Consider the following 26668-nt stretch of genomic DNA (forward strand, 5'->3'; position numbering starts at 1 on the left):
GGGATCGCGTGCAGCTGGAGGAGTGGCTCTCTGCGCTCCAGGCGCGCGCTGCTCGTTTGTTTATATTGAAGGAGGTGCGACAGCACGAGCGACTCACTGCGCATCTTCACACGACTCACATCACTGACATTACATCAGAAAGTGGAATAAAAGCGTCAAGAACGAGGAGAAATAACACTCGGTAGGTTTTAAATATTGTTTTTGGGTATTCCGTCAACTTTAAATTACCATGGTGCAGAATAGTGATGGTGTAAGATGAAAATACTTTGATATATTACCAATTCACACGCTATATTATTTACATAATTCTAAAGAGTTCTTTAAATAATATTTAAACTATTTAAATAATAGTTTTTAACTACAGTATATTGGCAATACTTTTGCCACATTTTTTAAAAGTGAAGGCTGCAAGTTTGATATTTTGTTTGTTTACATGATATAAGAAATAATGGCTATTTTTACAGATATGGTTTTTAAAGTCTGTTTTGTAGATATATACATTGCATCTATGCTTTACTTGGGTCTCTGTGACCCCAAACTGAAGTGTCTGTTAAACTGAAGATGTAAAATCATTAATGGAGGACATTTCAAAAGTGCTATTAACAGAATTTGTTTAAAATAACACTGGAAAAAGGAAGAAGGCCTTTGAAGTGTCAACCTGTTAATCATTTAATACTAAAACAATTCAGTTTGATATCAAATACCTTGCTTTTACAGTATAGAGTAGAGTGTAGCCTTACGCAACCTCACCCTTGTGGACAGGACAGGATGTACATTGAATGAATTTAAATGTTTGGATGCTATGATGTTCATTGTCCCCTGATTCTTTCCTCTTCCTGTTTGCTGCATGCATTGTGTACATAGTGTGTTACTCTGATTTGTTTGTTTCCGTACTTGCACATGGTGTAAATTTCCTCCCATATATAGGGATATTCTAAAATGATCTTGAATCATTGTTATTTATTTTATCAAAAATATTTATTGACATGGGTATGAACTTAGTACTTGATTTCCATTGATCCTAATTTAAATATTTTTATCATGAGGAAAATAAAACAGACCAATCCACAGACGACCAATCAGAATCGAGTATTCCAGAACGCTGTGAATTCTTATAAAACCAGTGGCCGGTTGCATAAATTGCTTAGACTAATTTTAAAACTTAATCATCTAGATTTTTTCTTCAAGGCTGGTCATAACTTTTTTTTAAGTTGTTACATAAAAGGCAGATTGGTCTAATTTGAATTGGACATGGACAAGTTAGACTGATTACCTCATGGTTAACTGCTAGTGGTCAAACTAGTTCTTAAGACACAACCTTAAAGGGTTAGTTCACCCAAAAATTTATATTCTGTCATTAATTACTCATGTTGTTCAGTCTTCAGTTCATCTTTGGAACACAAATGAAGATCTTTTTAATGAAATCTGAAAGGCTTTCTGTCCCTCCACTATGCAACTAACACTTTCAAGCCCCAGAAAGGTAGTAAAGACATCAATAGTAATCCATGTGACTCCAGTGGTTTAACCTCAGTTTTAGGAAGTGATGCTAGTGCTTTGTTTGCATTTAAAAAAAAATCAAAATTTTCCACTTTACAAAATATTAATCTCCGACATGCGTTCATGCAACAATGTCTGCTGTCGCGTCAACACAACTTGCATGCGCCATGGTTCTCTCGTGAATGTGCGTGGAGATTAGTATTTTGTAAATAAAGTGCTAAATTATGGGTTTTTTTCTTTGTGCAAATAAAGCACACTTCATAGAATTGAGGTTAAACCACTGGAGTCACATGGATTACTTTATTGATGTGTTTACTACCTTTCTGTGGCTTGTGGTAGTTGTGTAGGATGTCAGTGGAGGGACAGAAAGCTCTCGGATTTGATCAAAAATATCTTAATTTGTGTTCTGAAGATGAACACTTGGAACAACATGAGGGTGAGTAATTAAAGGCAGATTTTAATTTTTGGGTGAACTAACCCTTTAACATACTGGCTAAGTTTATGCATCTGGCCCCAAGTCAGCATTTTAAGCTATAAATCATAGGCTATACAAGTTTTGTGAAGTTGACGAGTCCTTTCTCAGATTCCCTTTGTTTTGAAGACTGATGGATTGTGATAGTGGCTGTAAGTTCTTCTCAGAGGGGGTTTCTGTTTCACACTCACTCTGAGCACTTGAAAGGGAGAGGAGAAGCTGACAGATTGACTGTGATCTGGTTTTGGGAGGAGTCCTCACGTAGAGCCACATGAGAAAAGCCAGGCGGTGACTGTGAGACCCTTATCTGTGCTGGCCAGCACTGCAGCCCCATGGCTATTGTTGTTTTATCTGGAGTGAGCTTTGTTGTGCCGGTAACAATAGCTCAGCTCCATGTGAGCAGTCATACATTATGATTGCTCAGTCAGTACACTTGAAGTTACTTTCTGCACAAACAAAGTTACTTTGCCTCTAGTTGTGCTTTTATTTACCAGTGAAAAGTTTTGATAACCCACTCATTCATTATTATTACTATATTTTACACATTATTTAGTTTTTTGTAACATCCAAACATGTGACATAATCATGCAATTGTTTTTAAACAGTGTTGAAGGACTATATGTGCTGGACACTTGCTGATTTTCCTTCACTATCCACTCCAACTCACCCATTTGCCCCATAGCAATAAACTTTCATTAAAAGTGCATAACTTGTGCATTAAAAATAATTTTATTTAGACAGTATACAGACAGTATACAGTAGACAATATACATATACATACATTTATTTTTGCAAATTGAGTAATTATTTATTTTACTAAAATATATTTGTAATTATTTTTAGAGATTTTTGATATTAAATTGAATTTGTTCAACAATATAGGCATATATGCACTTATTTTAAAGTATTTTTAAATTATTTTATAAAAAATGATTTTGATATAATTAACCTTTTTTTACAAAATGATTGCATTTCTTTATTATAGTAAATTATTTTATGAATAATATTTAAAATTTTAAACTTTTTTGTTTTGTTTTTACAAATTTTATTTCAAATTATTTAAATAATTTATTTAAATTCTATTGTTTTTCTTTTGTTTTAATTTAATTACCTATTGTTTTTTATTTAACTAACAATATATTTTTAAACAAATTTAGTGCAAATATTTATTTTATTGAATGATATTTTTTTTACAAATTCTTACACATTTTATTAAAATATCTTTTTAATGATTTTTAATTTAAGAATATGCTTATTTTATTTTTATTTTATTCATAAAATATTTTTATTATTATTTATATATATATACATATATATATATATATATATATTTTTTTTTTTTTATAATTAAAAGGATCAGTAGAGTGTCTGTTGAAAACCTGAAATATTCTTTTAATTCTTAATTTAATTCGTAAGTTGCGTAGGAAGTTAATAATGCATATAATTGGTTTTATGATTAAAGGGTTAGTTCATCCAAAAATGAAAATTCTCTCATTAATTACTCACCCTCTTGTCATTCCACACCCGTAAGACCTTCGTTCATCTTCAGAACACAAATTAAGATATTTTTGATTAAATCCGATGGCTCAGTGAGGCCTCTATAGACAGCAATAACACTAACTTTTTCAAATGCCCAGAAAGCTACTAAAAACATATTTAAAACAGTTCATGTGACTACAGTGGTTCAACCTTAATATTATAAAGCGATGAGAATATATATATTTTTTTTGTGCCAATAACAAAATAGCGACTTTATTCCACAATATCTAGTAATGAGCGATTTCAAAATACTGCTTCATGAAGCTTCGAAGCTTTACAAATCTTTTGTTTTGAATCAGTGGTTCAAAGCGCCAAAATTCCATGATTTCAGTAAACGAAGCTTCGTTACGTCATAAGTGTTTTGAAACTTAAGTAGTTCACGTGACTTTGGCAGTTTTATACATGCTCCAAACCACTGAATCAACACAAAAGATTCATAAAGCTTTGAAGGTTAAACCACTGTAGTCACATGAACTGTTTTAAATATGTTTTTAGTAGCTTTCTGGGCATTTGAAAACGTTAGTGTTATTGCTGTCTATATAGGCCTCACTGAGCCATCAGATTTTATAAAAAATATCTTGATTTGTGTTCTAAAGATGAACGAACGACATGAGGGTGAGTAATTAATGACATAACTAACCCTTTAAAGATTTTGGGTTGGTTAAATGTTCTGATCTTGAGCCCAGAGGAGTAATGTGGTTTTTTTGATAGAAACATTCTTATACTGTGGTTTCACTTAGCTTAATCCTTCAAAAAAAGATGTAAAGGAATCAAAGTGCTTGAGGATTCTGGTTTGGTGTGATACCCATCTGACCGGCTGAAGTTTGTGTTAAGGATATCAGATGACATTTTATGGAGTTTAGGGAGAAGTTCTTCACCTTTTTATTCCTTGTGATAAATCATCATTTCACTTTTTGGCTCTGGAAAATCTGATATATCAATGTCCTTTGTACTTGCTACGCATATCTACAGTTTTTTGGTAATGTCCTAAACTTGGACTGATATACATTCAGATCTGTTTCAGATTATCAGAGCATCTGTATCTGGTTAATGTCTATTTTCTCTCTTATATTCTTCTGTTGGCAATCTTTTTAGTTTACTAAATGGACGAGAGCTTAGAGATGAAAAATTAACCTTATTTAACCCTTTGAAAATTTTTCATTTTATTTTATTTTTGACTAACATTAAATGTAAAATGGATAGAAAAGTTCAAACTTTTGACCGATTCAGTATTTGTCCTTTTACACCCAAACTTAGTATGCAATGTAAGAAAAAAGTTATGGAAATAGTAGAGGACACAGACTACCCAACGAGAAAATCACTGCCACAATCATTCACTCATGGCTTAATAAAGCTTACAGTAGAACCACTTTATATAATTCTGTGGAAAAAATGTGGGGAAAAAATAACTTGGTCATCTAAAAGAAATCCTTTTCCCATAGAAAAAGCTCATTTGCTCTCATCCATATGAAAAAGACGAATCGATGCCAGCCTTGATTAAGATTTGCCTCATGTTAATATGTAAAAAAAAAAAAAAAAAAAAAAAGAATCTATAAAACCTTGCCTTTTTGAAATATCCAAATGAGATGAAAGACTCTTTAGGCTATTTTGAGTACTTCATTGAACCTGGTAACCTGGGCAGGTGGATCTTGGGAAGATAGCCAGAGATGCAGAACAGCGTCATTGTACTTGGGTGTCCGTGAAAGAATTGCTCTGAATTTGCGTGTGTTGGCAAGACAGCAAACAACATCCTGAGTAAATGACTCAATAACCCATTGTAGTCCTCTCTATTATCTTAATTAATTGGCCCTTCTCTCTATCAGCTCAACAATAACAATGCTCTGGCAAACCTGGTACTTCCTTCCCACAATGCATCTGTTCGAACCTTCTGTCTGGCGCCAACCCCAGGAAGGTCATAATGAGGCTGGAAGTGGCTATGTGTGGGCCAGAGCGAAGGGAAGCTCTGTCTAAACACCCAACCAGCTGTTTCGACAAATAATAGTAACTTCGTCATCATTCAGCCAAACTGAATTATTCAGCCAAGCTAAATGTTGATGTGTTATGGCTTACAGAGCCCAAAACAAGCATGGTTATCATTGTAATATCAAGTGAGATTCACAATGTGCCGGTCATGAATCATGTATATATTTGTCTTTCATTGTTTCTGAGTGATTTCATTGTAATCTGCAGCTGTTTATTCTTCCAGAATTGGCATGGAGTGTGTGGAGCTCCACAATAAAGGTTCCAAATAGGGAACAATAATTACATTTTGTGTTGTTTTATAGTTGTAGTCACACACAAAAAAGTATCAAGAAAGCTCCTGTGACATCCACAATAAGTAGCAATGTATTCAGACTGGCAATATAATACTATAAAAAGGGAGCTAATCAACATAACTTCCACACAGAACACTTTAGCAACCATATAGCAACACTCTGATAACATCTCACTTGTAGCATCATGGTAGGGCTGGACAATTAATTGAAAAGTAACTGAAACCGAAATTCAGAACCTCTAACCGATGTAATTTTCCCATGTTGGTTATTTCATTTTTTTTTTTTATCCTGTTAATACTTTCCCCTTAAAAACACACTACCGCGTGTGTAGTCACGTGACTCCGCCCCGTCCAGTCAGCGGCATGGAAGCAACACTGAGGCAAACTCAAACGCAGAGTCAACACACACAGCGAGTGAGAGGCAAGCCCTGAAGTGAGATTGTATGTGTTTTAAGGCTTGCCAGTTTGGACATTTTAGACATTTTATGTTGATCTACTGCGCTGATGCATTCTGCACACAAACACTCATACAGACAATAGCTGCACATCACATGAAGATTTCTTGCACAGAGAAGGAGCGCAGAAACTCATTGTCAGCACTGTCCTGTGATTTATCACTAAAGTAGCTTAGAAAATTAAAAAGTTATAGCATATATTTTTCTACTTTTGAAGGAAATATTTACAACCCACAGCTTCACAATTAATAGAGAAGACGATATGATTAATTCTCACACGCTCTCAATAATGCATTCAAATAAAAGTACTAATACTGTGCTAATTTATCTGTATCTGATTTATAGCGAGCGGAAATCTGTAAGAAATGTCAGGAACAGATAAAATAGATACATAAGTGAGCTACTGTAGTTCAGATCTCTCTTTCATTAGGAAAAGATCCCACCTTCAAGCAAATTTACAGTACAAACCTTGTCAGTGAACTATGAGGGCCAAAAAACAACAACAACAAGCAGAAACAAAAACAAAATAATTGTCCATTAATTGTAATCGAGGTAAAATGTTCAATTATTTGAGATTTGATTTTAGGTCAATGCATTTGTTGAAGCAATCATGCCAGTTTAGCTTGTTTCATCCTGAGACATGTTTCACGGGACTTGTACCTGAGCGCTCTGCAGCTCGATGTAAATGTCAAAATGTATTAGTTTACTAATCATACACTATGGTAAAAGTGTTTTGAGGGAACAACAACAAGTAATCATAAGTCCTGTAATCATAATTTGTGTGAAAAGTAATAAAAGTTACTGGTGTTTTACTGCCTCTAGTGTTCATATCAGCCGGAAACTGCAGTGAATTGTTTGTACAGGTACATGTCTGGAGTTTTGCAGGAGTTTTGGCACTTAAGCCTATGTTGGCTGAATTTGTTACGTTATGTGGCTCAGATTACAGTTCTCTTTGGTGCTACTAGCAGTGCAGAAATCCCACACTTAACCTTTACACCCCAATATCATGATACAAATTTTTACTAGACCTCAGAGACTAAGGTGTCTAGGACGCATATATCTGATTAGCCATATCCTGACATGCCTGTCTAAACCTCCGAACCCTGTGTTCCATGCCGTCATATAGCGCTCCACCCGGAGCAGAGATACTAGCACCCCCTCTGGTTGGATGACCCTTGAGGTCCTGGCATGTCAGAGAGCTCCGCAGGGATCCTTACCTCCCGGTATGGGGCTCTCATTCTGTTTTCTCATCCTTTCAAACGAACTGCACTGGAATTCTTCAAGGCCAAAGAGGCAATGATAAATCAAGTGAAGATTATAGACCACTGCGCTTCTGCAGAGATAAAAAATAAATAAAAAAAATCATCATGGGGGTTGCTATCATCCATGATTTAGCTTCTTTCTTTGCGTCCTACAGGCCTCGTTTCTTTTTTAACTGTGATGTGGTAGATGAATTCAAAGGTACGAGAATCTAATAGGTTTAGTTAAAAGAATAAACGCTGTACTCGTAATTTAGTATCCTGCTCACTATCTGTTATGGATTAGGTGTATTTGTGTAAATCATCTTCTAAAGTTATCGCTAAGTTAACTCCTGTCGAAGGCCACATGTTGTAGAGATGCACTCTTTTGTTTTATTATGACAGTTGACCCGTTCTGTTTCATCTCCAGGACCTGCAAATTGCTCTCAAAGGCTTAGCAGAGGGAATTTGAAGCTGTATGTAATTGGCTTTAATTAATGTCCTCAGGTTCTGTCATGTGAGGCAAAACAGAGTCTTCAAACTTTCCTAATGAACAGCGTTCACAGACAACAACAAGAACAGGCCCTCTAATTTTGGTCTATCGCTGCTGTAAACACAAGTTCCCTCAAATGCACTGGGGACATGCTAATGTACAAAAGAGTCTCTCTGGAAATACTTTGCTTAATTCCACTGGAGTAGCTTATAATGCCCATAGGGAATCTTAAATTATATGCACTGATTTTGGTGGGAAATCTATGGAATTTTATTTTATTTATTTTTATGCAGAGTCTTTAAGTCCTGTGTAGGTTGATTTCTGGGAAAAGTGTAAACGGTGTTGTGATTAATGCTGCCTTTATCGGAAAATTTGACAATTCCCACTTCTGAAATTATGATTACGAGCTCATCGCATTAAAGTCGAAATAGGGCGTTCGTGTGCAATTTTTACCTAGGAAACTCATATTTAAGATAATTGATAGAGCACGTGAAGGCAGCATAAGCATCCTGAATGTCAATTAATTTTGAATTGGATCATTTCAATGAATCAATTGAATCTGTTCACTTAACCAGTCTGAATGATTCATAAAATGAGTCAACTCAGTAACTCATTGAACTGCACCTCTTTTATTGTCTGGCTATCACCAGACGAAGCTCAATTTAAAATTGAACATTGGTCTGGGGAGTTTCCTATTTCCTACTGCACAAGAGGCGTGATCAACGAGCATTATTCATGCAATTGGATAGTCCTTCAACCAATCAGATCAACGATCCGGGTGACGTACTTTTACAGAGCGTTGCGAAAACATGGATCAGCGGTTTGCAGAAGCAGCAATGGCATCGAGTGATTCTCGCAGGTTGTGCAAAAAAACATGAAAGTGAGTGGTATTTACACCCAGTCGAGCGATTTGTTTGCTAAACTTAAGAAGTCATTTAGCATCGTTGAGAGGTTAAAAGGAATTGGATTGACGGTCGTGCAAGAGACGTCATCATGTTATACCCACCCAGAGCCATAGAAAGAGCTCTGTACCCACCAATAGCGAGCAAGGTGGATAAACCAGTCTGTGATTGGTTCCCGCAAAAGTGTAACAGATGCAGCAGAAATGAATGTATGGGTTTCCAGACTGAGTTGCCAGGCGAAATCAAATTGCCGGCAGATCAGGCTGAGTTTACCCAGTCTATCACTTTTAGTCATGTCAACAAAAATTCATTAAATTAAATATTAGTTATTATTAATTTTATTCTCTAGAAGCTTAATTATTAACATAATAATATTAATTAATCAATAAAACATAATTGTTTAAGTTTTATTGATAAATTGATATTAATATATTAGTAATTAAGCTTAATGAACACTCTTTCAGACACTTAATAAAATTAATAATTAAACTACATATTAATTGAATTGTATTAATATGAAGTGCTCTATAAGCTTAAATATTATTAATATTAATTAATTAACTTCATAAAAGAGTGTCTCTTTCAGACACATCAACAAAAATATAATAATAAAACTATATATTAATGAGCCTGATCACACGAAAATGCGTATCAATAGTACGAGTTTGTAATCTCGTAGAATATATACGCCAAAATGAGTTTTGGCATGCTTATGGTACGCAGTTTTTCGCGTGCATATGATACGCACTTTATGGCGTATTATACATACGAAACCCCACCCCCATCCTAACCAAGAGCGTATCATATACACGCCATAAAGTGCGTGTCATATGCACGCGAAAAACTGCGTACCATAAGCATGCCAAAACTCATTTCGGCGTATATATTCTACGAGATTACAAACTCGTACTATTGATACGCATTCTCATGTGATCGTGTTGATATTAATGAATCATTATCAATTTTAAATAAATCATTTAAATATAGGATAATTTAATTATTCTATAATAAATAATAATTGAAAATAATAAATAATAATTAAAAAAACTATAATAAACAGTGTTTATTTTTACAATTGAGTTTGATGACGGAAAGGCCAATTTAGGAAAAAGTGGCAGATGTTTTCCAGAGGTGTATAAATGAACCCCCTTTGACTGAAAGATATGTTTCGTATTGGGACTGGTCTGCAAACACAAACCCATCAAAGAAAAATCACTCAAGGGATAAGGTCCTGCTGTCCCCTCAGTCTAACAATAATGCGTTCCAAATACAGCATACAAAAGCCTCAAGAAAAAGGAAGAGGCGAAAGACAAAATAAGCATGCCATTTTAAACAAACTGGCTCCACTGACAGTCTGAGACTCCAATCTGCAGTCTGAATGTCAGTACTTGAGGTTGCTCCACAGGGAACCATGACAGCCTGTTTTATGGGTGGTGTGACATCCAATGCCTGGAATGAGGTCATTCGGACCACCGGGGATGAAAACACACGATAAGTCTGTATCATCTGCTGAGCAGGAGTTTGTTGACATTGTCAGTATGGGCAGACATATGAGGAGCATCGCACATGAATCAAGATAATTGTTAATAATGATAAAATTATGCAATAATTAAAGAGGACTTCGAATGATTAATGACAATATAAAGTCTGCGTGCATTAGAGAAAACAAAGTCATTTTACTCCCTCTCATATGGATCTAAACCTGTAAGACTTTCGCTCTTCTGTTGAGAGATTTTAATGTTGGCCATGTAGTTACAATGAATAAGAATTGTAGTCATAAAGCTACAAAAAGTACACAAAGATCACCATAAAAGTATCATAAAGGTTTGTGAGAAATAGACCACATGATAAGCTGAGATCAAGTCAGTGAGTCAGTGAACTCAAGAAGAGGATCAAACTGATTCATGAACAAATCATTCAAACCAGTTTGATGAACTGAGTCAACTGATTCATTGAAAAGATCCAACTCAGAAGAACTGTTTGAGCTAAGGTTTATGCGCCAAACATTCGATTGTAAGATTGGAATGTTTAAATTCCAGGAAATAATTTGTATCCAAAAAGAATAAAAAATATACACTCTTAATCCGAAGAAATTTAAATTATTTTATCAAGAGGTTTTTTTCATTTGGCCTCTTAAGAAAATAGCTCAAATTTTTTTCTTCTGATTAAGACTGTGAGCTTTTTTATTCTTTTTTGACCTTTTGAAGTGGCCTGGCCTGTAATAACTTGTCCATTTAAAAATTCTTTTAAAGTTAATTAAGAAATAGTTTACATAAAATTTGCCAGTAATGAAGGGTGTTTGGACTGATATTGACTTTAAATGAGATGTGATAACAAATTTACCAGGAGATTACATGTTTTGTTTACACAAACATCCTTTAGTAACTACATCTCATCTGACTCATTTTCAACACTTTGATTTCTCTCTGGTATTTGTGTTTATGTTCAAAGTATCCATTACTACACAGCAGCCTTTGCTGTGAAGCCTTTGTTGTGGATCCAAAGTAGGGATGAGTGTGTTTTGTTTGTGTCTTTACACTGAAACAAACTGGTGTTAAGTCCAGCAGGTGTTGTCTGGCATCTTCTCATCTCAGACTAAACAAAAAACAAAGCTTCATAATGTGTCTAGACAGTAATGTTAACAAGTTGCCTTTAACAACTCCTTTGTTGTAAAACTCCCAATATAGAGAAGATATGAGCTTTAATAGAGTGAAACCGTGAACGCCCACCTTTTCATTGGTTCCAGAAGTATTTTTCCAGTTTGCTTACCATAGTCATTTTTAGTAAATCACAGAGATGAATCACAACATGACAACCTTTAATCTACAATATAGTAGTGTATTGTTGAGAAGTGGTTATTTTTAGGGCAGTTGTTGGTCTAGGGGCTTTAAAACATCTAGTAAAATGTAAACTATACAAATATATTTACAATTTCATTATTAAAGCTGTGCACATTTAAATACTGTATTGCATATTGTGTACTTTTCAGCATATTTAAAGTGTAAACGTTATCTACGAATACCTACAAATTTTAATGTGATCAAGCTGGAATAAAACTAACATCTAGATTGTGCCAAATGTAAGTAAAAGTCATGATTTTAATTCCTGAGGGTTTGCTGCAGTAAAGTCTTGAGAGGAAATCTCCTACGTGGATCTTAACCAAACAGCTAATGGGAAAATCGTCAGCATCCTTTGCCCGGCAGGTTCATGCTGCGTTTTAAAGAGTGCAGAAGAGGGAGTCAGTGTGCTTAAGGCTGCTCTCCACCCAAAGGTCATGGAACTGTGAAGTCGTACACTGTTGTTGTTTTGTTGACCTCACAATTACTAGCAGGAATGGCTTGCGGAATCCTTGGAAAGGAGGAAATGAGGTGGAATTCTGCACATTGTGCTTCAAATTTCCTATTCCATTGCAAGCGCCAATTGCGTATTGGTCAAGGCTCGCGGTTTGTAATTCAAATTCTCTTGGGAACATTACTGAACCTTCTAGACAGTTGTTTTCCTGGTTTTAGAGATGTGCAACATGTATTGTTTGACTCAAAATCAGCTGTCTGGAATGAATACCACAACATTCCACCAGGATTCCTGAACTGGGGTGATTCGCTCAGTCCATTCCCTCCCCAAAGCAGAGTTATTTGTCTAACTCTATTTTCAAACATTTCAATTTCACATCTCACATGCTGGATATTCCCCCGCTTTTAAAATACACAGACTAACGGCTGTTTATTTTAATGTGGTGAGACGTAATGGGCCTGACAGTCGATCACTTACAGTTGCAGGTTGATTTAAAACCTCCAGTAGTAGAACGTGAGTTGATGGATTACTAACTTTTTTCCTCTCCGACTGCTGCTTCACGATTCCCAGATAAGCATGGAGCATTTCCGACAGACAATAACAGAGTTCAGAATGTAGACTGGACTCTTTTTTAGATGCTTTGTGGTGATGTTGGACGTCATTAAGGGTGCGGGAATGGGAATCTGGCGCCTCTGATATCAAATTGAATTGCACTGAATGGCCCCCACCAGACAATCATAGATTAAGCATGCTAAAATTGTTCCATGTTGTACGCATTTTACATTCTGCATAAAGCCAATGGGATTCTTGGATGCTGATAGGAAACAGAAAATTCCAGCGGATAAGTAGACAGTAAATTTTCCTAGTAGACACTATGGGAAGACATATAGTTTTGATATATGACATATTACTCAGCTCTGTATTATCAAGAAATTAAAGGATTTAGTTCAAATCATTTGCTGGCCTTACATTATGCAATGGCTAATAAATGTGTGGGTTGTAAATTAGTATGTTGGTTTTATGGAGTTTTTATACAATATTCAGATTTATTAAGGTTCAAGTTTAAAGTTCAAGTTCACACAAGGAACTTGCTGAATTTTCTCAAACAACAAAGTTTTTGTTTATTTTTCATTTTGTTTTGCTTTACTGTTTTGTTTTGCTTTCCTGTTTTGATTGATTTATTTATTTGCTTTTCTGTTTTGCTTTGCTTTCCTGTTTTTTTGTTTTGTTTTGTTTTGTTTTGTTCAGAATACTTAAGGTACAGGCTCAATTTAAACATCTTTGTTTTGTGGATAATTTCAACTTTAGGTCCACTAACAATTTTATGCTTTTGGTAGACATTAGACCTACAAAGAAATTTACGATTACGATGAAAACCTCTCCTTCCAACAACTGCATTCAAACAATATGTTCAGCATGCAAAATATCAACAGTGATGATATCGTAACAATATTTCCATACAGAATTTTTATTGGTCTTGTCTTCCTTACAAATAGTTAACCATTTATTCAGTTCTATTCTTTTTGATGCCTTCAGGGAATGCAAATCTAGTCATACAATATTAATATAAAAATAATAATGCAGAAAAAATAATAATAGGATATATATAGTATTGTATATTGTTCACTAACTCTCACACATACAGACTCTAATAATACACATCCTGAGAAGGAACAACCTTTGTTTTGTTTTTTTCATCTCATTGTTTCTTGCTGGTAAATGGTTAAAAGAAACAAATGTTTGAAGAATTGCTGGAATTTACTCATGAATACATGAAACAATGAAGCCTAGTAAATTTAACACATAACATTACTCAATCATTTGAAAATCCAGATCCCTGGACAAGATGAGGCAGATATTTTACCATTTTAAATATTATTATAACTTCTGGCCTTTTCAGGCACCCCATCACATCACTCCTTAAGGCAGAAGTGTCCATAGCCCTGGATCCTGTCAGATTGAAAACAGCTGAAGTGGACAGTTCATCTGTCTCTCTTCATTTTGTTACACCCCACCTTGTCAGAAGTATGTATCTGGAGGTGAGGATTGCAGAGTTGGGCTGGTATGTGAAAGAGAAGTGCTTTTTTAGTCTGTTGATTACTGAATTCATTGCAGAACAGGACTCATGGAACAGATCGGGATGTTCAAGATCACTTGGGTGTTGGTGTGGGAGTTTTAGGGCTGTACGGTTGAACGATCTCATACAGGCCAAAACGTGCAGTCTTCAGCAACCATGCGACACGGCCATGCTTGGTTATTTGGTTATGAAGAAAACCAGAGTTCCCAAAACTGCCTAGGGGGTCCATCTATTGAGGCATGGGGGAGTTATTGTCCAGCTGAATGTTCACATGATCGCTAACCACAATTGGCCTCCCACCACTCTTAAATTTAAATAAATTTATTTTAATAATATTTCACTATATTACTGTTTTTTTATCAAATAAATGCAGCCTTGCTGAGCATAAGAGACTTCTTTCAAAAACATTACAAAAAATATTACCAACGCCACACAAATACAAGCTTCATAATATTACAAAAACGCATTAAACAGACCAAGTAAAAACATTTTGACCAGGTTTACTTTCCAGGTTATGATATATTGAGAATGGGCTCATAACCAGTTTACATTCATATTAAAATAGTCTCATAGAGCTTTATAGATGACTTTCTGCCTTCCTATTTACAATTTACTTCCAATCTACATTCTAGTTCCCTTTAAAGAAGATATTTTGAATAATATGGGTAACCAAACAGTTAATGGAACCCACTGACTTCCATTAAATAAAAAATAAATAAATAAATAAATACTATGGAAGTCAAAGGGGCCCATGGGTTAACCCATATTCTTCAAAATATATTCTTGTGTTCAGCAGATGAAAGACATTCATAAAGGTTTGGAACAACTTGACGGTGAGTAAATGATGACAGAATTTTCTTTTTTGGGTGAACTATCCCTTTGAGCAGAACAAATTACATTTAATAGAAACGGTTTTAACATTTTTGCCTTTGCTTAGATATTTGCAGCGAGGGAGGAGGTCCACATACTCATTCCATCATGACACCTACCAAACATACTCTGATAACCTTCCAGCCCTCTAGACCTCGACACATTTGTCGCTCATTTGTTCCATATTATGTTGCAGAGAAACTGTAATCCTTCCTGAAAACCTAAAGTCTTCCTAATGAATTGCCTCCAAAAAGTGAGGCGGAGGAGTTCATGTAAATTATCCTTTTCTCTATTACAAAATCGGCTGGCATGTGCTGTGTTTGTGTCACCAGAAGCTCACTAGTGCAACATTACCCATGGGAATGATGGACACCTGGATGAACAGCCTAAAGTCTGTATCCACATTTGCTCACAGTGAATGATTCCCTAGGAACATGAAACCTTTAGACTGTTGTTTCTCTAAATTGCGGATTTTTGCATCATAAAAAGACTAATGAATTGTGAAAAATTCAGTGTTTGTTGAACTGAATGGCAGCGGTTTGGAAAGAATAGGGCTGATTTTGAATGCGTTTAGTGTTAAAGCGCCCCTGGGTGCGTGTCCCACCATGTTAAGCTGGTGTCTTTGTGAGTGTTAAGCGAGAGACTAGTTGCTTGTTTTTCGGCTGGTTGAGCCCAGTGTTGTTTGCTCACGGTGTAGCAGATCTTTTCACAGCTCGGTGCGGCCCCTTTTCATTTACTTTCGAAGAATAAGTCATTTTCTGCATCTCTCTTTGTACAATTTAAGTTTGGCTGCTCATTTTTTAATTCATTTTATACAGTTAAATGTAAATAAGAAGTAATTTAATTAGAGCTGGGAGGTATAATGGTATATAATGTGTGATGATACTATTTGTACAGCTATTCGTTTGGTTCTCATGAAATCTCATTAGAATTTTCCAAAACATAAAATAGTTATGACTTGCCATGATTGTTGGTAATTTATTATATAAATGATTTTTTGGATTTTCAGCAAAAATGACTAATATAGATAAACTATTACCATGACATAAAATTACTTGTATCAAAAAATGACATTTTCACAAGTTTAAAAAAATGCAATATAAAAGTGACCGTGGTTGAAGAAAGACCCAAATACAAGCATATAAGCTTGGTAAAATCACAAAAACAAATTAAATTCATACAAATTTGCCAACAATTCGCCGAAACATTAAAATGTCCAACAAAATAACTATATTATGATATGAAATAGATATACAATTACCATGATTAATATGACTCATATTAAAGATTTTATTTTGTTGATAGCACATGTACATTGTTGAAATGATAAACGTTCTTTATCGGATGTTTGAACAAATTTTACCTGTTTTTTGCGCTATTTGTTTTAGAATGTATATGAATCTGCTTTAAATAAATATAGCAATATTTTGTACATAAATATGAGGCTTAGAAGACTGAATATTTCAGAAACAAAACAAAACAAAACAAAGTTAGTCTTGGTTGTATTGTTTTAAACAAATAGATTGCAATTCTGTTTGGTGCCACTAGCGGCATGTAAGTGCAGAGAAAGGTGACAGAGTCTGAAGTGGTGGGTTTTTGTCGGATCGGATCAGAGATTGTTGGTGCAAAGCGGTGAAATGCTCCCCGCCGGTACCTCTATTCTGTCCGGTCACAAGCCCAAGAGGAAGTGTGAGTGTTCATCCATTACCTTGTCTCTTACTATGTCACCCTGCAGGGATCATTATTTCCAGTCTGCCTGTTAAGGTGTTTTTAGCCTTTCCACCTTCCTTTGAGAGGCCTTTTATAGTAGATGAAAACTCACTGTGCTTAACTTGTGAGGTCTGGACAGAAAACTGTTCCAGCACCTGTGATCAGAGCACTGTGTTTTCAATCATCTAAAAAAGCACTCTTCAAGCTTTGCCAGTCAAGGTTGTAAATTAGGTAATTTTTCGGAAACGACACTGACAGGCTCTAGTTTTTCGTCATTCTTACCATTGTAGGAAAACATGTATCCAAGGAAACAGGCTCTACATTTGGAGTGAGCTGCCATTTCTCTCCAGTTTCAAGTTGTGTGGCTTTTGTCGCCTGGAAATGAGTTAATATCAACTACTTCCTCTTCCCGAAGCTTGATGATTTTCCCACAGTTAGCGTTTGTTTGTTGTCTTTCCTTTATTGAAAAAGCTGATGACTAACTGTTGTCTGCAGGGAGCAGGTCAATCTACAAGCCAATTTCATCTGATTTACAATGTCTATGATTATTTCTTTCTCATCAATATTCACAAAGATTCACTATCCTTTATATTTATGCATTTGGCAGATGCTTTTATTTGAAATGACTTGATTCAAGGTTTACATTCAAGATTTACATATTATGATGCTCCCCCATTTGAGCTACAGGAATCCTTAAAAGACTTTTTGAATGATTCATGTTTGATAAACTGTGGTTTGCACTTACCTAACTAATTGTGGTTTGCACTTAAACTACCATGAAATAATTGCTACGCCAAACTGATTATTTGAAAGGCATTCATACACATAATATAATTATAAAAATCATTATAAGTATAAAAGAATAGTCCATACCACAACTAACCATAACACAGAACCTGATTTCACCAAGTGCAACATGTTCCTTGATCAATATTTTTTATTGATCCTGGAACAACATTCCAATCAACCAATGAGATTTAAGGTACAAGTTTACAGTTTATAACAAAATTTAGGCTTACAACCAGGGTTAGGTGCTTCTCCATCAGCGTTATTTACCTATCATTTCCCTCTGATTTTAGGGATAAGTTATGGATAGGGTTAGGTTCAGGGGTAGGGATAGGGATAGGGTTAGGACTAAATTTTCAGACAGGAATGTTGTTCCAGGATCAACAAAATATGTTGACCCAGGAACGTGTCTAACTCTGCAAAATCAGGACGTCCAACAATAACAGCACAGGAAAACAATCACTTTCAGAACAATCTTTTCCAGCTGATGAGCGATAAAACTTTAAAGTTTAACACTTTATTTATTTTTTGTTTTTGCAGTATTTCTGTAGTTTTCTGCTCAGAAAAGGCCTAAGTTGGACAAAGTGGACCAGACTTTATGCCAATAGTTAAAAGTGAGACTAATAGTACAACGTTACTGATTCTAGTAGCAGCACATAATAGGTCACAAGTCTCCAAAGAGTCATTAATAATGATTGAAACCAAATCCCACTCATTCTATAAAAACCAAGGCCACAGAAGGGACCTTTTAATGCAACATAATTCAAATCTCTCCCAACTGAATTCATATCTGCTAAACGGAGACATAAAGAATACCATAAGCGTTCTAATGAAAAATATGCCTATATTAGTATCTGCCAGACCATCACCACCTTGCACAGCTCACACATAGTTGTTGTCGGGCCAGGAATGATATGTTTTCTTTTGCTTTCTCAGGGAGATTAATAGGTTTAAGTCAACAAACAGAGCTAATAAGAGTCCCTGATCTCTCCTTGAGCACCTGCACTCATGCCAGCACAGTAAATCCTGAACCTGAGCACTTCAGTTAAACTGGGAAATGAATTCCGGCTATTGGATGTCTGATAAACATAGCTGTTTTTTTACATTGAAATGTTGTGATAATAAATTTAGCAATAAATCATTTACCGTACCGAAGAGCATTTGGTTTCCGTCACTCAAGGAACTTGAATACAGTTATTATGTCTGAGTAGCAGCGTAATGAGCTTAGATTTTGAGGTGATGAATGGGGCAATACAGAAAGCCTATCTTCATTTTGCATATGTTTGAGCTCAAGCCCTTTTTTCATGTTGAAACCGTCCCCAGGGGTCCCCTCGCGAGTCTAAGTGGCGCAACATACAATACCCTCATGATGGGAAAATGCTTCCCCTGAGCGCCAACACAAAAAGTGCTGCTCTTTCAATGAGCTTGCCGATTGTTGAACTTTCTATACCGCACGTTGTACGAAATGGACAAATGAAATCCATTCCACTGGACTGAACTCTTGCGTGTCCTTTGACAGTGGTTAGCGGTTAGCATTTACAGGAGGAAGCTGCTCGAGTGTTTCTAGGCTGCGCATGTGATCTGTTTATGTAGGGTGACCTCTTAAAGGAAAGAAAATAGAGATCAGGGCAGCTGATTAGCCATGGGAACTTTTCTCGAGACAATGCTTCGGTTTCCTTCTCCACGCGAGGCTTGTTCTCGCGTAGTCGTGAGCTCGGCATGCCGCTCACACGCTCTGGAGGTTTTGGGTTTCCAGTCGGTGATGAAAATCTTTCGCTCTTGAAGTAGCATCTGTTGTACCTTCTGGTTTAAGCACTTTTTGACCTGAGGAGACTGTAAACCACATTGGATGGTGCTAGTGTTGCTTGGGCTGATGTAGTATATTCTGTTTTCTATTTAGAAAAGATGACATCTACAGGGTTAATGTCATTGTGAAAGAATGCCATCTGGAGTTTTCTCCTCAATACTGAGGCAAAAAAAAATATGTTTGTGGAAAAACATCTGGTATAGGTATATAACATTTTGCTATTTGAGTGTCATACTGTCAAAGCTGTTTATTTTGAAGCCATAATTTCAAGCCATTGCTTTGTAATTATTTGTAAAGTTTATTAGCAGTTGCAGAATGAAATTTTTTTCAAAGTAAATCCTATGCCTCGGCCTTCTTTTCATAAATATTTAAAAAAAAATGTTATATAAGTATGTAATATAAAACAGCGACAACAGACACCGCTGTTCAATAATGCTTATTTTTAATAAGGATTAAAATATTATAGATGATTTGTACAAAATTAAAAATAATAAAAATGTATAACTAATTTATTTATTTTTTTACAAAATGTGAAAAATAAGTTAGAAATATAATAATTCTATAATTCTGTATGTTAAATAGCTTTTCATTTAATTTTACATATATTTTTCTGTAATTTTTATATTATATTATGTTATCTAAAATAGTCTGAATAAACACTTATTATAGGCATACCATAGTGATTCAGGATAAGACAAAAACATAGTTTGGAAGATGGATTCATGATGTACTTGCTCATTATATACATTCTGTAAATTTTGAACAAAAAAGAGTCACATAGCGTACCTTTAATGTCAACTTACATGCTCATATCTGCTTGTTATTTTTCCAGCACTACGAAGGTGATGTGACATTGAAGACACCCTGTACTGTCAGACAACAGGAAGCCAGAGATGAGGATTGTGGGATTGTGGAGGACTGGGCGATACAGTCCCCTGCTGTTCTTTCTGCTCCACTCACTGTTGCTTCTTATACAGTCCAGTAATGCTGGAAACCAGAATATACCACGACTACAGCTCACTCATACAGGTCAGAACTCATGCTGTCACATACTGATACTCAAAAACTATTTGACATTCACTTTCATAGAGAGAAGCAAAAGACAGCAGAAAATGATGAAATCATGTCTACAACACTAATTGTTAGGCTCTTTACTGTGGCAGTCTGCAAATCTTCATGTTAATACGCTCTCTTAAGTCTTCAATAAAGAGTGCTAGTAGACACAGAGCAAGCTGCCTTTCCTTCTTTCTGTTTGGCCGTGAGGACATCAGCAGGGTCAGGCAGCTTTAACAGACACAATTCAACAGGGGAAGAGTGCCATTAACCTCTGCTTCCTGAAAATGTTAATTAGTCTACAGTATTTTGGAAGTCTTCTTTCAAGTTTTTTTTTCCTTTGCTTCTGTTAAACCTTAATTTAATAATATACCATAACATTGCACTTTTATGCATTAAAGGTGCCATTGAATTGAAAATTGAATTAATATTGGCATAGTTGAATAACAAGAGTTGAGTACATGGAAATGACATACAGTGAGTCTCAAACTCCATTGTTTCCTCCTTCTTGTGTAAATCTCATTTGTTTAAAAGACCTCCGAAGAACAGGCGAATCTCAACATAACACCAACTGTTACGTAACAGTCAGGATCATTAATATGTATGACCCCAATATTTGCATATGCCAGCCCATGATCGAGGCATTACACAAGGGCAGCCAGTATTAACGTCTGGATCTGTGCACAGCTGAATCATCAGACTATGTAAGCAAGCAAGGACAACAACAAAAAATGGCAGATGTAGCAATAATAATTGACATGATCCATGATAACATGATATTTTTAGTGATATTTGTAAATTGTCTTTCTAAATGTTTCGTTAGCATGTTGCTAATGTACTGTTAAATGTGGTTAAATGTTTATTACTGTATTCATGGAGACAAGAGAGCCGTTGCTATTTTCATTATTAAACACTTGCAGTCTATATAATGCATAAACACAACTTCATTCTTTATAAATCTCTCCAACAGTGTAGCATTAGCCATTAGCCACGGAGCACAGCCTCAAATTCATTCAGAATCAATGTAAACATCAAAATAAACACTGTACTTACACGATTAGACATGCTGCATGACGAACACTTTGTAAAGATCCATTTTGAGGGTTATATTAGCTGTGTGAACTTTGTTTATGCAGCGGTAGAGTTGAGAGCTCTGGAGGGGGCGGAGAGCGCACGATTTAAAGGGGCCGCAGCTTGAATCGGTGCATTTCTAATTATGCCCCAAAACAGGCAGTTAAAAAATGAATTAAAAAAAATCTATGGGGTATTTTGAGCTGCAACTTCACAGACACATTCAGGGGACACCTTAGACTTATATTACATCTTGTAAAAAAACGTTCGATGCATTGTCACCACTATAAATAATTGTTTACACATATATGTGTGTGTGTGTATATATATATACATTTATAAATAAGTTTTAAATCTCAATAATTTATAAGATTCGGTTTTTAGATATTCAGTTTTAAACGTAGTATTACATAAATTATTACAATTTAAGTTAATTATTTATTAAAATATTTAAATGATAAAATTTATATATATAATTTATATTAATCATATATTAATGTATTAATTTATATTAAAATGAATATCAGAAATATCTGAAAACAAAATTTACTGCACGTGATAATCGAACCCCCTCCATCTGCGTCTCCCCCTTTTACCTTAGTAAAATACAATTTTTAATAATAAAATAATGATTTTAATTGCAATAAATAATTTTAATAATATATCTTTTTAAAAGATAGAGTTCAGTACATTCTGCTAACTATAAATTACGTTGCAACTTCATGTCAACTAACTCTCATAGGTCCACTAACTTCCATTCATTTACAATAATTTGCAACTACATGTCAACCAACTCATTAATTTGCATTAATTTGCAACTACAGGTCAACAAACGCTCATTAATTTGTGACTACAGGTCAACTAATTTGCAACTCATTAATTGCAACTACATGTCAACTAATAAATTTACAACTACAGATCAACTAACTCATTAATTTGCAACTATAAGTCAACTAACTCTCATTAGAGTATTAGTAGACTGTTAGGGTTTGGGTTAGTAAAATAAGTTGACATGTACAGTACTTGTAAAGTTACTTATAGTCAGTAGAATGTCTGTTGGAGGACCATCAAAATAAAGTGTTGGCAGTAATAAGCAGACAGTCTACTAGTGCTCTGATGACTGGTAGTTGACATGTAGTTGCAAAGTTACACACACACACAATATAGTCAGTAGAATGTCTAAAGTGGACTATTGAAATAAATTGTTACAAAACTCAGTTTACACCAGTAAAACTAATGAATTCTAATGAACTAACCTCCCTTCCAAAACAACATGATCACTAATAAAGACATAACAATGTGGGCTTCATTAGCAATACTGCCAGCCACCCAGCGATTAGTCACCAGACTGCTCTGCGACTGTCTGTCTGGACACCCACGCCACTTAGTCGCATCCCATGAGCCATCTCCCATTATCAGCACGTCACAGCAGCCTCTGTTTCTGACCTCTCAGAACCTTCCGGAACCTGCGGGACTCGGCAGCTTCCTCACAGGAAGGTTCTGTATACAGTGGCGTCGGACAGCACACTGTACCTATAGTAGTAACATGTTTCCCATTATCTCCAGGGCTGTTAATAGAAGACTCCAAACATGTAGATGATCTCAGGGGCGCCATCTGTTTACGAGCGCAGGGTGGCAGACATCCAAAAGGTTGGCAGCGAGATGCAAAAGCCAGACGTTATTCATTAATGGAGAGTAGTGACTTGTTTTGCTTGCAGGTATCTCAGAGTCTGATTTGAAAGCCACACTAAAGAAGACAGGAAATGAGATCAAGTAAACAATGAAGTATTTTGCAATAGCTGAATATGAAGGTTTCATAAAGAAGTCAAACACAGGCTTTTGAGGGACATGGTGGTTCAGGTTCAGGTCATAGTTGATTTTTACGCTATGTTACAACCCTGTAGTGTACCATGTCATACAGGCAGATGAATCAGTCATTCCTTTTTTTTTTTTTTTTTTTTTTTTACTGGCTGTAAAATCTGTGCAACTTTACTGACACTAAACAGTGGTTGGGAATGAAGTAGGTAATGAATCATAATATGCTACTGCTAATGTGTAACATCTAGTAGCTAATTTGAATCAGTCAAATGAACCAACTACACAAGTGTGTTTGATTATCACCTCATTTTGCTCTGCTATAAAGCTGTGTGTGCAATACAGTGTGATGCCATTTTGTCATGATAATGCTAATCAAACAGCTATCATACTATCACCTCAACTAGCTTAAAATGACTTGCTTCATTATTTTTGAATTGAGTCAACTTCATCACTTTTAAACTGCTTGTTTAACTTCTGAAGATGAAGTTCTGCTGGCAGAAACACATACAATTTCCCACTGGTGTTCACTAGTAAAAGTCCCGGACATTTTGGGGATTTTCTTTCTGACAGTTGGGTGGATTAAAACCAAAAGAAACATTCCTGGCATTTGTGACTGGATAAATGTCTCAATTTCTCCACGACAGGAAGGATTTTTTTGTTTGACACCCACCAGTATCATTTTGACAGCTGCGCTTTATAGTGTGTGTAATGGGAAGATAGCACCCTTTAAGAGAATATCTCAGATGTTATCAAAACACTGGACACACAATGAAGATTCACCCATATAAGCCTGAGAAATTGATTAAAATGAGTTTTTACTGCTAAACTGCTAACAGCTTTTATTCTACATATGGTGGGTCGACCCTTCATGGTGGCTGCCATTTTGAGATTGTGTGACCAACTGTGTCTTGCAGTTTGACCTTACAAACAAAAACTGTACTTATACTTGTACTCAATCTTTTGATTGACATATACTTAAAAGTATAATTAAGCATTCTAAGTATACTTGGCTTGTAGTTGTTTCATCTTTTGATTGAGTATGTAGCCTATTACTAGCCTATTACTTTTTGCACATAGTTTTACATACTGTCTTATAAACGTTGTTTAAAAATATTGATTTATGAAGAAAATAGATATGTTCCTAATTCTGAGTATCTGAATTTTTGTGTAGGCTAGTCCACTGGTTGTTTACAAAGGAATGTACTTCAAATCTACTTTACTCTTTCTTCACCATTGACTGAATTTTCCAGCTCTCCATGTTTTCACTGTTATACGGTAGGCGCCGCTATTATGCATCTTCTGACAGAGTACAGAATCTCCAGATCAAAACACAGGTGAAGAAGAAGCAGAAACAAGTGATAGAAGATTGCTTACGCATATAAATAACGTGATCATCAAACATTAAACAGCATACAAGGTTCAAAACTGCCTACTGTTACCGAATGAAATATCGACCCAGGAAGGGTTAATGACTGTGAAGCTTTAGGGGTGTTGATGGACTTGATCTTCTCCACCTATATTTTGATCATCGTTCTGTCCCCGATCCGGATTTAGTCTTTGACAAAAATATGATTTTCTCAGCTTTTCGCTCAAAATGTTGCTTTTTTTTTTTTTTTTTTTTTTTTTTTTTTATTAAAACTTACCTACATTCAGATGTTGGTAAAAAGGATGCATAAAGCTAAAATAAAATGTTTTTTTTTTTTTTTTAAATGGGAAGAGTTATAGTACAGTTAAAGGTATATTTCAAGTATAAAAAAGTAATACCTAAATAGGAACATAGTAGTATACTTAAAGTGCAAAAATAATATATAAATAGTAAACTATAAGTATGATCCTATGTGTACTTGAAGAAAGCTTTCAAATATACTTGCAGTATGAAACTACTATACTAGTAGTTTACTGAGAGTATACTTCAAAGTGTACTTTCATAAACTAAAACATGTGATACAAGTATTTGTCAATTAAACTATTAGTATACCTGTAATTTCACTTGTAGTACAGATGTAGTAGGGGGCAGTCGTGGCCTAATGGACAGAGAGTCGGACTTGTAACCCAGAGGTCATGGGTTCGAGTCTCAGGTCCGGCAGGGATTGTAGGTGAGGGGAGTGATTATCCAGTGCTCTCCCTATCCTCAATACCATGACTGAGGTGAGACCCTTGAGCAAGGCACCGTACCCCCAACTGCTCCCCGGGCGCCGCAGCAATGGCTGCTCACTGCTCCGGGTGTGTGTTCAAGGTGTGTGTGTTCACTGCTGTGTGTGTGTGTGTGCACTTGGATGGGTCAAATGCAGAGCACAAATTACTTGGCCACATGTCACTTCACTTAAGATGCATTACAAAATAATTGTAAACTAGTTGTGTACTCAAAGTTTAATACTGTTACACTTAAAAGTATATGTTTATACACAAAAAGTGGGCCAATTTAGTCCCAAGTAGTATTGAAAGACACTTCTAGTACTGTGCATTGATATTAGTATACTTACTACATAAATTATACTTAAAAATGCTTAATAAGTGATAAAAGTTAATAAAATGAACTTGAAGTATACTTATTTTTTTGTAAGGGGTGTCTTGTGGAAGAACATTGTAGCCAGAGCTACTGCTCTCTGTTTATGTATATGACGAGTCACACAGGTACTGGGCTACTCCACAGTGGTTGGCATCCCACTCAGTCTAAAATAGTCAGAATATAGACACTTATTATAGGTGGAGCTGATCACTCATTATACACATTTTGTAAATTTTGAGCAAAAAAAAAGGTTACATAGTGTACCTTTAAGAAGTATATAGGATGGCATAGTCCATGTTTCATTTTCAATTTTCAAGACTTTTTGACTGGTTCACAGTGGCATATTCTAAGAGAACCACTAAATTAAGCTGGGTTGTTTTTACAATAGCCCTCAGAGGGCAAATCTTAGAAAAACGGTAAAACATTTTTATTACGGTCTCCATCATTGTAAAAATATGGCTCTTTGGCACTTGGAATGTGAACTGAGGGATGTAGTTCCTGATAGCTGACTCAGTGCTGCGTCACGGTGATGACCCCTGACTGTGTAACCCCTTTGTATCCATGGCAACAAGGTGCAGGAGATAAGCACAGCAGATGACTTGGGGTCCCGGGTTCTGGCAGGGGATAATGAAGCTATCGGGGCATTAACACTAAACAGAGGCAGGAAGAAGAATGTTGCTAATTAGAGGAAGGAAAGGTGAAGACGATGAAGTTTCTCAAAATAAACCCTCTGAATATTTAGAGAAAAAATTAGCTGTTAAGCTAATAGCACATCTTGTGAAAAAGAACAGCTTTTTCATTTATA

General features: G+C 35.6%; 1 protein-coding gene across 1 annotated transcript in view; it reads left to right on the forward strand.

Moving 5' to 3' along the window:
* Window positions 1-32: 32 nt before the first annotated feature.
* The window catches only part of si:dkey-49n23.1 (semaphorin-3D), a 57580-nt gene continuing 30944 nt past the window's right edge, over window positions 33-26668 (forward strand). Inside the window, exons 1-2 of the mRNA XM_067395911.1 lie at window positions 33-181; window positions 20245-20441. Of these exons, the coding sequence (XP_067252012.1) occupies window positions 20306-20441 (136 nt within the window). The 5' untranslated portion in view covers window positions 33-181; window positions 20245-20305. The remainder of the gene's footprint in view (window positions 182-20244; window positions 20442-26668) is intronic.

This window comes from Chanodichthys erythropterus, chromosome 10, assembly GCF_024489055.1.
Source record: "Chanodichthys erythropterus isolate Z2021 chromosome 10, ASM2448905v1, whole genome shotgun sequence".
Lineage (NCBI taxonomy): Eukaryota > Metazoa > Chordata > Actinopteri > Cypriniformes > Xenocyprididae > Chanodichthys > Chanodichthys erythropterus.